At 38.3% G+C, this 15,488-nt stretch overlaps 1 protein-coding gene across 1 annotated transcript in view; it reads right to left on the bottom strand.

Moving 5' to 3' along the window:
- The window catches only part of RASSF5 (Ras association domain family member 5), a 103,738-nt gene that overhangs the window by 54,083 nt on the left and 34,167 nt on the right, over window positions 1–15,488 (bottom strand). Inside the window, exon 2 of the mRNA XM_070745542.1 lies at window positions 6,210–6,331. Within this exon, the coding sequence (XP_070601643.1) occupies window positions 6,210–6,331 (122 nt within the window). The remainder of the gene's footprint in view (window positions 1–6,209; window positions 6,332–15,488) is intronic.

The raw sequence follows: 15,488 nt of genomic DNA, 5'->3' as shown, positions 1-15,488 counted from the left end.
ATTTACCTAAATATGTTTTTAAAATTAGCATGGAAGAAAAGGTTGGGATTCAGAAAAGGGTTTTATTTTTCACTGAGTTAACATTTGATTAAAATCAACATGGCTCTGTTAATAAATTGGAACTTGGAAGAAGGCCAAGGTTTGGACTCTGTTTATTTCTCGAATGTTAATTGGAATGCTGACATCTATGTTTATGGACAGAAATATGAACGAGCCACAGTCTTCTTCTAAGCAAACTTTACAAGATGACACTAGTGAACTTTACCCCTTTATGATTTTATACAGTTATAAAATCATGGTGTGACTTAGGCTTGCCTTAGTGTGCATGATCATCTCTCAAACATTTATGCTTAAATTACCATCATCTATGTGCTTTCCAAAAAAACATAATAACATTTAAACTTACATTATGAATTTAAGATGAATTTACAATAATAACCTATGTAACCTTATCAAAATGTAGAGTCCTAAACAGAGAAATAATTCCTTATCCTCCAAAACTATAAATAGGAGCTAAGAACCATACTTTCAAATGTATTTTGATGCCTGCCATTGAACAAGGCTATCTACAAAATCTAAATCTTTGAAAACTTTGATTTGATAGATATTAAAAAATACCTCAAAGAAAGTATGGCAGGTTATCATCTCTCTGCCTCATTGGTTAGTCTGAATCATTATTGTATTCCCCTAAAAAGCACTAAGAAAACATACAGCACATAACTTATGCCAAGTAGCAATCAAACACTGCAGTGTGTTTCCTAGTTATTAGCACCTTTGCACCAGTTTAATCTCTAACTACGTGGCAGATTTCGACAGTCATCGTTACACAAATACCTTAATTGAGTCATATGATAAATGTATGTATTTTTAAAAAACAAGACACAGCAGTCCTGTTCATCTTATAATTCAGGTGACTGAAAAGCTGTTCCAAGTTTACTACAGTTTCGCAAGTACAAAAAAACCTGTCTGCTTGCTTTTTTTGAGCCCTGTCCAATAATCTTTGTTCTGGCATAACACTATCCTTAGTGAGCATGTGCTTGCAATTAAATTAATTTGCCTTTCAGCTCCCCCAAGTGCTGTTGATGGGTAAAACAGTTACATAGGTATCTGTATCCTGGCTGTCAGGATAGGAAGAAGGAAGGTTTCATGTACAGAAGTTAAGTCCACTATAATTGTAGAAACTCTTAAAACATTCTTAGACATAATTCCTAGTAATTCCTCAAAAGAAGCTTAATCAAAAACAGAGTAGCAGGCTATCAAAAACAGACCATCAAGGTAATTCACAGCACCATTACATTTAACAAAAATTACAATTTCTGAATAGTAGCTTTCTAGATTGAATGGTTTACTCTTCAAATAAACTAAATAATTTATTATATATATATATATATATATATATATATATATATATATATATATATATATATATATATATATATATATATACTGTATATATATATACACTGTATATATAAACTGCTTCAACATAAGAAAACAAAGTCTTGTTTACACAAGTTCATTTTCACAAAACATTGAAGAAGAAATGTTTATCTGTCACTGGATCAATGTTATTTAAACCAATAGGAATTATTCTGACTGAAAACCTGGAAAGGCCCTACAAAAAGCCTACAATAAACATAGTTGAACTTGTTTAATTTTGTTTGTTTGTTTGTTTAGACTTCCATGCTGCCCAATCCCAATGGGATTCAGGGTGGCTTATTACAATATAAAAATACAATACAATAAAAAGAAGTCAAATATTTATTACTAAGTCAATAAAACCCCATTTATAAAACCCACAAAGCAAATAACCCAGTCAAAATACACATGCATACCATTCAACACAATTGGCCGTGATAGATGTAAGTATTCACAGGCAATGAAACCAATTTAGTTGCATTGACAGCATTTTTTTCATTCAAATACTCTGCAGAGATTGCACATCAATCTTTAAAATGTTTATTTCTTTTCAAGATCACATATGTATAGCCCAAAGTATTTTGGGGTGGGAGTGAGGGCTGCCATTTGTTTTTTGTGTCTGGTTCATTTCTTTTTAAACTTTGTACTTCAATGATGTTTGTTCAAATGTTAACAATTTTTACAATTTTACAATCTACTACAAAGGGTCTTCTATAAAAGGTAAATAATACTACAACAGTAATTACGATAAAAATACTATTTATAAAGTTACCATCAAACATCCAAACATGTCAACGGTTGCATTGCCTTAAAGCCGGGGTCTCTAACCTTGGCAATTTTAATCCTGGCAGACTTCAACTCCCAGAATTTACCAATGGCTTTGCTGGCTAGGGAATTCTAGGAGTTGAAGTCCGCCAGGCTTAAAGTTGCCAACGTTGGATGCCCCTGCCTTAGAGCAGTATTTCACTTTTTTCCAGTGCTGTTGTAACTTCAAATGTTCACTGAACAAATGGCTGTTAGTCAAGGAGTATCTGTGCCAAAGATCAAGAGCTAGTAACTTTGTCTTGAAGAGATACTACAGTCAAAGAAATACTATACCGGAAGCAAGAGGGATTTGGCTTGAAGAATGGTTGTAGTTCAGATGAAAATTATGAATATATCCAGACAAAGACACAATTCATGGACACAAATTTAAAAAATGGAGGTGTAAGGCAGACTAAAATTATTGTCAAGAGCAGATCAATGTCTCCCAGACCTTTTTAGTGCTCTTTCTTCCCTTACACCCCTCTTTTCCGACCTGACTCCTGGGCCCAATAAGCAACCCAGATTGCTTTTGCTTATTCTTGCTTGTTTGTATTCTTCTATCTTTTAAATTTATTTTGATTTGATAATGCGAGCCAAGAATCAACTTGGAGGTCCAACTTGGCTATACTTAAATCTAAAAACAATAATAAATTCTGACCTACTCCTTAGAGGAAAAGCTCAGGTCATGACCAAATGCAAGATTGTAAAATGCATCCTACTAATCTTGCCTCATTGTTGCAATGATGACCAAACGATTTTTGATTTCACTTCCAACTTCTCTAGGGAAGGTAATGCCTTAATATCACAGGAGCAATCCACTTTCTTTCTTTTATACTAGGACAATGTTTCTAAAATACTGCCTCTATAATACCTTGCGATCCTCTATCCATTTGTCTATTTTTAACAGGACAGGGAGCATATTACCAGGAAAAAATAATCTTCCTTTTATTTTCTTAGAATTCCTTTGGATGCTAACGTGGAGTGTCTTGAGGCATACTTGAAAAATTAAAATGCTAGTTGAAGTGTTTTGCTTTGCAGGACATCAACTTCTCTTTTTTTTCATGACACGTAACATTAAAAATGGCTGAAGTTAAATATGGCAGGAATCTGGCAGGTGCCAAAGAAAATATCTATGAGCTATATCTATGAGCATATATCTGTGAGCTATATTGCTATCTCCTGACTTAATCTATTTGTCTTACATTCTTACATTACATTTGTCTTACATTCTTGTGGCCAAAAAGATTTGTCTCATTGGTTAGCAGCCACTATTCAAGACATGATGTCTCAGTTCCTGTAAATGCCACCTAGTGATGGTAATAATAATAATAATAATAATAATAATAATAATAATAATAACAACAACAACAACAACAACAGCAACAACAGACGATCCAAAGTGCAGACTCTGTAAAGAAACAGATGAAACAATTGATCATATACTCAGCTGCTGCAAAAAAATCACACAGACTGACTACAAGCATAGACATGATGCTGTGGCACAGATGATCCACTGGAACTTGTGCCAGAACTACCATTTACCAGTGGCAAAGAACTGGTGGGATCATAAGCCCGAAAAAGTGGTCGAAAATGAGCAAGCAAAACTACTGTGGGACTTCCGACTTCAGACTGACCGAATTCTGAAGCATAACACACCAGACATTGTGATCGTGGAGAAAAAGAAAGTATGGATCATCGGCATCGCAATCCCAGGCGACAGCAGAATTGAGAAATTAGTGAAATACGAAGATCTAAAAATCGAGCTGCAATGACTCTGGCATAAGCCCGTGAAAGTGGTCCCTGTGGTACTTGACACGCTGGGTGCACTACCAAAGGATCTCAGCGGACATTTGAAAACCATTGGAATTGACAAAATCTCCATCTGTCAATTGCAAAAGGACGCTTTACTGGGATCGGCAAACATAATTCGCTGCTACATCACGCAGTTCTACGTGCTTGGGAAGCGCCCGACTGGTGATGAAATACAAAAACCAGCATAGTGATCTTGTTTGCTGTGTTGTACTGACATAATAATAATAATAATAATAATAATAATAATAATAATAATAATAATAATATCAATATTAATCATCATCATCAAATTTTATTGTCATTGTATCAGATGAAATGCAGCTCGCTCTAACCATATCACTCAGGCCGGTAGGGCTGACTACGTAAAGCCCCGCTCATCCATGCCGCTGTCATGATGCCCCTTTTTTGGGACGGTTTTCAGGCTTTGCACATGCACGGACAATGATATGTACGAGCAAAGCTCATGCATGCACAGCGCGCACACATTTCAGAGCCAGTGGGGAAGGTAAGTGGATTTCACCCCTGCATTGTACATACAGTATATACAGTGAAATTGATTTAGCCTCTACTGGTGCAATCCATAACAAAAAATACAAGACAACATGAATAATATATACTACATTATGAATATTCTACATTATAAAGTAGAACCTCATAAATTTGAATTCCATAGTAGTTCCTGGCATCATTCAATAATTACCTGTCTGTCTATTCCTTGCATGATTAACTTGTGCCACTAAAAAGTAAGCTATTTTCTGTTGTACTTCACAATTTCACAAAACCCCAGTTCTTGCCTTATTTCTTCTTTGATGTCTTCTCTTATATCAGTACAATATAATGATAATCATGAATCTGCTGGTTCTGCACTACAGATGGCATATTGCCACTTCTATAAATACATGTGGCAAAATACATTTTTCTGATTTCAGCCTTAAACTGCATCAGTATATTTAATCAGTAATTTACTAATGTAGGCTACACATTAGCACAAAATTCAACTATTTTCATATGGTCAAATATATAAGAACAGACACAAAACATAATCTTATGAAAAGATACATGCCAACATTTGAGTGGGGGAAATCTACTATAGAACGTAATACAGTGATCCCCCGCTCGTTGCGAGGGTTCCGTTCCAGGACCCCCTGCAACGAGCGGGTTTTCGCGAAGTAGCGCTGCGGAAGTAAAAACACCATCTGCGCATGTGCAGATGGTGTTTTTACTCCCACAGCGCTAGCGAGGAGCCGAAGATTGGGGGCGGCGCGGCTGTTTGCCGCCGGCATGGAGGGCTTCCTAGCAGCCCCCCAAACCCGGGTTGGGGGTCCGGGGGGCGCTGGCTCTCGGCGCTTTCGAGCTGAGTCCGGGAGCAAATTCGCTTCCGGACTCAGCTCAAAAGCGCCGATAGCAAGCGCCAACGAACGGCTTGTCCACGCTGGTTCTCGGCGCTTTCGAGCTGAGTCCGGGAGCGAATTCGCTCCCGGACTCAGCTCAAAAGCGCCGATAGCAAGCGGCAAGGAACGGCTTGTCTCGGCGCTTTCGAGCTGAGTCCGGGAGCGAATTTGCTTCCGGACTCAGCTCAAAAGCGGCGAGAATGAACGGCGTGGGCGGGCGAAGGGCGGGCGGCAGCGAGGAGTTTGCGTGGGCGGTGGGGAAACTCCTCGCTGACGCCAGCAAGAGGGGGAAGACTCAGGGAAGCCGCCCAGCAGCTGATCTCCCGGTTGCCATCTACGCATGTGTGCCCATAGAAAAAACGGGCACGCATGCGTAGATGGTATTTTGACTTCCGGGTTGAAAAATAGCGAAGTACCCTGTTCGCAATGGTTGGGGACGCAATAAACGGGGGATCACTGTATCAATATTTTGGGGAAATGAGAAATTTCAGATCTGAGCACATTTAGAAATAATAATTAGAAGTCTGTTCTGTCCTCATGCTGAACCAATCTTATTTCACAAAATGACTTTGACAAAATGATTAAATTACTAGAACAGCAAAATCCTGTGGACATAGTATACTTAGACTTCAGCAAGACATTCAACAAAGTAAACCACAACCTACTTTGACAAAATTCATTACTCCTCTCATCTACACAAGCGTATTATTCCTATATTAAATCTTAGCTTCCAGAAAAGACTCAATTTTGTTCCTATTTAGGTGGAGGTGCTACAGGTCATACCTGACAATAGTTCTGTGTTAAGGTATTTTCTGGTGAAGGTTTGTTGTGGGTCTCTCCTTCCCGTTGGCTGCAATCCAGTTGGATAAGTCTTCTGCATTCCTGATGGCAGGTGTATTTGCAGTCTGGGGAGGAAGAATGAAATGAACTGTAATTAAGATAAGGAATAAATACTAAATACCATTTGTGCATTTTGCATCACTGAAGACACCGCAAAGTCTGAGAGATAGAGAAGTTAAGCAATCGGGTTCTCAGAAATCAAAAATGAAAAAGCAACAACAAACTGATGTCATTGATGAAAGTCTATCAACGCTAAGACATAATTACAAAGAAAAAAGTTAGTATCTTCTTCAAGGTTTGATAAGCCCCAGCTATCCATATTTTTACTGCATACTTTTTACTGCATACTTTTACACTGGTTCCTATCCACATACACAAGCACAAACCCCTGGAAAATAGCTCCCCAAAGCAATGTGTTGTAGCTTCCTAAAACAATTGCATAATCATAGGCTTCATTTCACACAAACATCAGATGAAATCTGAAATCTGTGCCTAGACTATATAATTGCATACTAAATGAAAGGGAACTGCATGGCTGATATTTTTTTGCAGGGAAAAAAATAGCATCTGAGACTACAGTTTAGTCTCACTATGTGGAAGAGATTTTGTATAAACAGTGGAAAGATAAAGATCACATCTGCAACCTAAACTGGTTCAGTCCAGAAAATACCTTTTAAATCATCTATTATTTACTAGAAACAGGTCACAAATCTCTGTAATGGAACCTGGAAATCATAATCCTGAGAAAAATCTATGTTACTCTTTCTGTTCAGTGTAGAAAAGCAAATGTTCAAGGGGTGGGAGGCAATTCACTCACAGCAGCTATAGAACCTGGTGGAATAAGATTTAATAAAGTAGAGACCTCTTATTTTCATAAATGAATAATCCATAATATAAACATTTTATGCCAAAATCAATACTCATGCCATAAAACTTTGTTGAACATGCGAAGCACTCTACTTAAGGCCACCGTCGTTATGTCTTAGATCGATGTTTTAATTGTGATAGGGAGAAAAACCTTTTGGATTTATTTTGTACATAATGCTAAGAATCTCAGCCATATGGGTCTGGCTTACCATTCAAAGAGGAACTAGTGCGGTTTGTGCTGTTGTGATAATAACACATACAAAAGGTGCTACAACTTGTGAATTCTCCAGTCACCAATGCTAAGAAGAAAGTTGGTGCTCCAAATATCTTATGAGGATCTGATTGCCTAAATCAGTGATGGCAAACCTATGGCATGGGTGCCACAGATGGCACAAGGAGCCATATCTGCTGGCACGCAAGCCGTTACCCTAGCTCAGCTCCAATGTTCATGTGCATGCCAGCCAGCTGATTTTTAGCTTGCTGGGAGGCTCTGAGAGGGCATTTTTTGCTTCTAGAGTGCCTCTGAGGGGATGGGGGAGGGCATTTTTGCCCTCCCCGGGCTCCAGAGAAGCCTCTGGAGCCTGGGGAGGGCAAAAGAAGGGTCTACTGGGCCTACCAGAGGTTGGGAAATGGGTCTTTCCAGGCCTTCAGAGGGCCTGGGGGGGATTTTTAACTGTCCCCAGGCATTGAATTATGGGTGTGTGCACTTGCACATGCGCAACAGCCCATGGATACATGCTTTTGGCACCCGAGGGGGAAAAAGGTTCACCATCACTGGCCTAAATAAACTGATCTAAAGTGTAGTAAACTGATCTAAAGTGGCAGTAAACTGATCTAAAGTGTGTTTACAAATTGCGGCTAAAGCACTTTCACAATTAATAAAGCAATTCTTGTCCGAATAGCAGGATATAAGAATACAGGTGATACTATCTTTATATCTTTCTTAGAACTCTCCCACTGGAATCTAACCAGTATTGGGTTCCTTACCAATACGGGCCACTCTGTGCACTGGTAGCGAAAACAGCAATGCACGCACAGCTCCTGGTGACCAGCTGGTGGATGGATGCATCCAGGTGAGATTTTGCTTCTGTGCATGCGCAGGAAGCAAAGTTTTGCAAGAGGACGCATGCGCAAGAGAGATTTTGGCAATTTTTTGCTTCTGTGTATGCACAAAAGCAAAAAAAATCACTGAAATCTGGTACACACACACACTGAAATCTGGTACACACACACATCCAGTTTGTGGCCAAGAGGATAAAACAATGTGTATCAGAGAGTTTAATGTGTGGTTAAGGCAGTGGTGTAATGCTGAAGGTTTTGGCTATGTAAGTCATGATGTCAGTAGGTGGTCTAATAGGGAGTTGTTTAAGAGGGATGGTTTGCATCCATCATACAGAGGTACCCAGGTGCTCGGTGAGGAATTCAGAACTTTTTTGGACAGGCATTTAAACTAGGTAAAGGGGACAGAGATGTAACTGATGTGGGTGATTTCTGTCCCCGACCAATGAGGATAAAGCAGTTTTTGGAAGCTTATGAAAAGGGAGCTGCAAATGAAATAGATGTAGTTGTTGATGATAAGGGGCAAACTAATAATGAAAATAATGTTCTTCGGGTAATGTGCACGAATGCTCGAAGCTTGAGCAACAAGCTCTGTGAATTAATGGCCATAATATATAGAGATAATTTGGACCTGGTTGCCATAACTGAGACATGGTTTAAGGATTCTAATGAATGGGAAATATCCATACCAGGATATACACTGTATAGGAAGGATAGAATAGAGAGAAGGGGAGGTGGAGTAGCCATTTATATTAAAGAAAGTCTAAAAACAACACTAATTCACAATACATGTCAAGATCTAGAGACTCTCTGGATTTGCATGCAAAATAAAGAAGGTTCTGTCATTAGAATTGGGGTGATCTATAGGCCTCCAGGGCAATCCGAGGAATATGACAACAAGATGGTGGATGAAATTACCCAAATGGCAGTAAAGGGAGATATTGTGGTTATGGGTGATTTCAACATGCCTGATGTTGACTGGAATATCCCCAGTGCCCTTACATGCAAAAGTAAGAATATAGTAGAGGCCTTTACAGGAGCAGCTCTGGCACAGCTGGTTAAGACACCAACTAGAGGGGAGAATATTCTAGATTTAGTTTTTACGAATGGGAATTGGGTTTCAGATGTCAAGGTGGGAGAAAATTTAGGATGCAGTGACCATCTATGTTTGTGGTTTGATGTAAAAACTAATTGTGAGCAATCCTATAATGCAACCAAAGTATTGGATTTCAGAAAAACAAATTTTAATGCAATGGGGGAATATTTAGAAAATGAATTAAAGGGGAGGGATAAAATGGCAAGAGCGAGCACCCAGTGGACTGTATTAAAAAAGGCCATCTTAAAAGCCACTGGACTGTATGTAAGACAAATAACTAAAGATAAAAGGAAGAAGAAACTGCTATGGTTTAGCAATGATGTAAGGGCTATAGTCAATGAAGAAAAGGCTGCCTATAGGAGGTATAAAGAGTCTGGAAGTATAGCTGATAGGGAGGTGTATAAAATGAGACAGAAGGAGGCGAAACAGATAATATATGCTGCTAAAGCCTCAAAAGAGGAAGAAATTGCCAAATCTGTAAAGAAGGGGGATAAAACCTTCTTCAGATATATTAATGATAAGAAGAAGAAAAACTGCGGCATCACGAAACTTAGTACCGGGAATAATACATGCATTAATGGGAATAAGGAGATCGCTGACCATTTCAATAGCTACTTCTGTTCAGTTTTCTCAAAAGACACCGTACAAAATAATACTATAGAGGGATATAGCATTGCTTCCAGCTGTACGGATTCAGCTCCAGTGATCTTAGAAGCCGATGTCTTAGAAGAACTTGAACGATTAAAGATAAATAAGGCAATGGGTCCAGATGGCATCCACCCCAGAGTTCTTAAAGAACTCAGATCTGTCATTACTACCCCGCTGACTGATTTGTTTAACCAATCCTTGTTAACAGGAGAGGTTCCTGAGGATTGGAGAATGGCCAGTGTTGTGCCTATTCACAAGAAGGGCAGTAGAGAAGAAGCTGGTAACTACAGGCCAGTTAGCTTGACATCAGTTGTAGTTAAAATGATGGAGACTCTACTCAAAAAGAGGATAAATCAGCACCTAAAAAACAATAACTTATTGGACCCAAATCAGCATGGCTTTACTGAAGGCAAATCATGTCAGACTAATCTCATTGATTTCTTTGACTACGTCACAAAGGTGTTGGATAAAGGTGGTGCTGTGGATATTGCCTACCTGGACTTCAGCAAAGCCTTTGATATGGTTCCACATAAAGAGCTGATAGATAAATTAGTGAAGATTGGACTTAATCCCTGGATAGTTCAATGGATTTGCAGCTGGCTGAAGCATAGACATCAGAGAGTTATTGTTAATGGCGAGTATTCTGAGCAGAGTCAGGTTACAAGCGGTGTGCCACAAGGGTCTGTTCTGGGTCCTATTCTTTTTAATATGTTTGTGAGTGACATAGGGGAAGGTTTGGTAGGGAAAGTTTGCCTATTTGCCGATTACTCTAAAGTGTGCAATAGGGTTGATATTCCTGGAGGGGTCTGTAATATGGTAAATGATTTAGCTTTACTAGATAAATGGTCAAAGCAATGGAAACTGCAGTTTAATGTTTCCAAATGTAAAATAATGCACTTGGGGAAAAGGAATCCTCAGTCTGAGTATTGTATTGGCAGTTCTGTGTTAGCAAATACTTCAAAAGAAAAGGATTTAGGGGTAATGATTTCTGACAGTCTCAAAATGGGTGAACAGTGCAGTCAGGCGGTAGTGAAAGCAAGTAGGATGCTTGGCTGCATAGCTAGAGGTATAACAAGCAGGAAGAGGGAGATTATGATCCCGCTATATAGAATGCTGGTGAGACCACATTTGGAATACTGTGTTCAGTTCTGGAGACCTCACCTACAAAAAGATATTGACAAAATTGAACGGGTCCAAAGACGGGCTACAAGAATGGTGGAAGGTCTTAAGCATAAAACGTATCAGGAAAGACTTAATGAACTCAATCTGTATAGTCTGGAGGACAGAAGGAAAAGGGGGGGACATGATCGAAACATTTAAATATATTAAAGGGTTAAATAAGGTTCAGGAGGGAAGTGTTTTTAATAGGAAAGTGAACACAAGAACAAGGGGACACAATCTGAAGTTAGTTGGGGGAAAGATCAAAAGCAAAATGAGAAAATATTATTTTACTGAAAGAGTAGTAGATCCTTGGAATAAACTTCCAGCAGACGTGGTAGATAAATCCACAGTAACTGAATTTAAACATGCCTGGGATAAACATATATCCATCCTAAGATAAAATACAGAAAATAGTATAAGGGCAGACTAGATGGACCATGAGGTCTTTTTCTGCCGTCAGACTTCTATGTTTCTATGTTTCCTCTTGCAAGATTTTGCTTCCTGTACATGCACAGCAGCAAAATCTTACCGGGACACCACACCCGCCTGCCGGTCATCCAGAGCTGTGCATGTATTGTGGCAGTGAGTAGGAACCCCTGCCTGCATCTAACTGACCACTTTTGACCAAACCATTACAGTAGTTCAATCCAACATAACTCTTTTTATATTGGTTTGGCTTGAGCAAGCTCTCAGGTAAAGTGGCCATGAGTCAAATTATTCCTCACATGGTTTGTAGAAATTTCATCTTCAGATTAATCATTAATAGACAGTCCAACAACTTTTTTTAAACCATGACAGGAGCTGTGCCTAATATGCTTCCCACAGCAGAAATCCTGGCATAATACAGCTATACTGCTTCAACATGAGATAATGTCAATGGTCTCAGCTGCCTTGCTAATATTATATTGTTATACTTATTATACTAAGAGGCTGTTATTAGGGAACCGAATGTCTTTTCAACTACAGCACTTGGGATTCAATGTTAAGAGTGGGGAGAGAGTAAAGAAATCAATTAAATCAAAAAGCCTGCACAGCATTGTAATTAAAAATGAAAATGTAAAAAGGCAGCTGGCCACAGTGTATGGATGCCATTAAATCAAGCCTCAAGGGGGAAGAGCAATTCCTCTCATACACAGGTGATAATTTGGAGAGAAAGAAAACTGGCAATTTTTAATACTAATTCATAATAAGTATCTTTAGTCTGCATTCACAAGCATACATAAATGAGTTACACAAAACATACTGCAGGAATTATTTAGGAGTATTAAGAAATCAAGTGTTTTTTTGGGAACAACAAACACATTAACCAATGACAACAGGGACATTTAAATTGACTTATGATTTGGGTAAAAGGGATTTTCTGGTAAGTGGTTTTGGGTATTGTAGGAAAAGGGTTGGGAACTCTAAGGGTTTCTTTTAAGTGTATTTTCCCTCAAGCGTGCTCAAGTTTGTCCTGTGAACACCAACAGCAGAACAGGCCAATAAGTTCTTTAGGCACCTAGAATAACTTCTTTTGAACACCATTTCCCCCCCCCCCCCAAATAGCAGCCAAGTCAGTCTTGGCTTTCTACTCCTGTCCACTCCAACTGGATTAATGAAACTAATACACATATCTTGCTTTGTTTTGGCTATGATTTGTTTAGGATACAACTACGCCACTTTTGGTCTGACCTCTTATCCATTCCCTCTCCATTCTCTTTCCATAAGAAGGGGTCTTCAATTTATAAAACAATTCTGCTTAACAAATGACATCTGGTGCCACTCTCTAAAATTCATTGAATACTACTGACCTTAAGAATATAACTTTATATTTCACAATCTGCTTTACCTGTGAGACACTTCACTACGCGGTGTTATCATACAAAGAAGGAAAATTAAACTAATACAGTATAAATAATTTTCTATATAAACTTATGAAATTGACTAGGCCACTACGTTGTGAAATTGACTTCTGAAAATTAGCAAGTGAACAAGGGGACAGAATGGAATGCTACTGAGTTGCTTTTCCCCTGGAGAATTGATGGGTAGGAGAGGAAGCACTTTAAAACAAAAACAATTGATTGCTTGAATATGTGCATGTTTACAACATCGATTGAAGCCTATGATTATAGTTTATTGGTTACCAGAACCATAATATTCTCCAAGCATCTCCTTTTACTCTTGTAGTTATGGGATGCTGTGGCTTTGTGATGAAATGACAAACATGACAGGTCTTGCACTACATAATTCTTGAGTAGCATCTGTGTTCTGGAAAATTCCTCCCTCCCTTCCATAGATACAAATGCATACACATAGCCTGGATATTAAATAAACTATAAAATAACAGAAACAGCGTAAAAAGTTTATTATTGTTGTTATGTGAGTAATCTAAAATTAGACCTAAGAAATATTAAGGTAGCCACTAAGAATATAAGAAGCTCCAAGCAAGGGGGGTTGGTGGATTTTGGGGGTTATTTTGTAAAATTAGTGTGTTCAGGTCCAATAAATTAAATATTTCCAGATATCAAGAGGGTCCCTTAGGCCCTGCTCTGAGGGTTCAAATCCTGATGTAAACAATGGATTTCATTTTCAGGGGTGTTTAACTTCTATTGTGAATTTGATCTTAGGTAGAGGTAGATGTAAGGAGGTTGGACTAGATAACCTGCAAGGTCCCTTCCAACTCTATAAATATAGATTATAGATCAACATTTTTTCCAATTGTTTTTCATCAATCCAAGCATCATCCAGAATAACACCACCAATGAACCAGAATTTCTTCTTTTCAATAATGGTTATATTCAGCATGTTATGAACAAAATGCATGTCTGTTTGGATCTTAATTATCTGCTTACCCAGTATATTTAAATAGTGCCTACTGAAGGAAGGAGTGCCTACTGAAGGAAGGAGGCATAGAAATAAACTCTCTCTCTCTCTCTATGGGAGATGCCCTCAGAAGCATACTCTCATGGCCCCTGACCATTCAAAATAGTCTTTAAAGTTTTATGATTGTAAGATACTGTACTGCACCTTGTATATTGTTTCAAGATGATTGCTGTGATGGATGTTGTGATTGGTTTTTATTAAGCAAATTGTTGATATGTACCATTTTGAATCTGATAAAATTGAAGTGGCACATAATGATTGTAAGTAAATACCTGGGCCCTCTTTTTTATTATTTCCTCATTTTTGCTACTGGTGATGGAATGCCTTTATATTTGGAAGGGGAATTCACTTCATCGCATCTAATCAATACTATGTTCAATAGTTATTTTATAGTCCCAGACTTTGGCTATTACTTGCTTCAGGATCTGCCCTTTTATTCCTTTCCTCCATGTTGAATGAAATATATTAAGAGTTGTATTAATAATGGCAGAGGGAAAAGGCGGCTGAGGGGGGATGCAAATGCTACTTTAAGCCAAAGTGGAGATAAAACATTTAATGAAATGTGACAAGAGCATCTTTTTCGATCCATAAAAGGAAATAGAACAATGGCACTGCATTATGAGGAAAGAAGGGCTAAAAAATATGTAGCAAAGTTGAATAGCTCCACTACACATCAGCTGAAAAGGAATATGGAATTCAGAGAAGCAGAAGAACAAATCAGACAAGAACACAGAAGCGGCACATATACACTGGCGGAAACTCGTTAGAATACGGGGCTACACAACTATTTGGTTCAATATACTGCATGTGTGATCCCACTGGTATTTGTACACATATCCCTCTCATCAGTAATGGGCCCCACCCAGTACGAATAGAATCGGCAATCGGGTAGGACTTTTTAGTGGGCTCTCGATGCCGGCGCGGGTGGGCATGTGCTTGACATGTGTGCACATGTCCCTGCATGACACTTAGCTTCTGCACATGTGCCCAAAGCGAAATCTCATGTGAGGACACTCGCACGGGTGAGATTTTGGCAAATTTCGCCAATTTTTGCAATTTTTTGCATGCGCAGAAGCAAAAAAAAGGTGAAAATTGTTGCAATCTCATCCACACGAGTGTCCTTATGCGAGACTTTGCTTCAGGCGCATGCGCAGAAGCGAAGTCTTGTGCAAGAGTGCAATTTAATTTAATTTAATTTAATTTAATTTAATTTAATTTAATTTAATTTAATTTAATTTAATTTAATTTAATTTAATTTAATTTAATTTAATTTAATTTAATTTAATTTAATTTAATTTAATTTAATTTAATTTAATTTAATTTAATTTAATTTAATTATTTAATTTAATTAATATTAGACTTGTATGCCGCCCCTCTTCGCAAACTCGTGTTCAAGGAGAACTGAGCAAGACACTGGCAAGTGTCTGTATGAATTGGAAGGAGAACCGCACTTGGAAAGGAATGTACAATGTACAAAGGGACAGTTGTGTTGATAAAGGCAAAGCCTAAGGACTCACATTGGAAAATAA

This window comes from Erythrolamprus reginae, chromosome 3, assembly GCF_031021105.1.
Source record: "Erythrolamprus reginae isolate rEryReg1 chromosome 3, rEryReg1.hap1, whole genome shotgun sequence".
Classification (NCBI taxonomy): Eukaryota; Metazoa; Chordata; class Lepidosauria; order Squamata; family Dipsadidae; genus Erythrolamprus; species Erythrolamprus reginae.
This window is presented reverse-complemented; position numbering and strand designations above follow the sequence as displayed.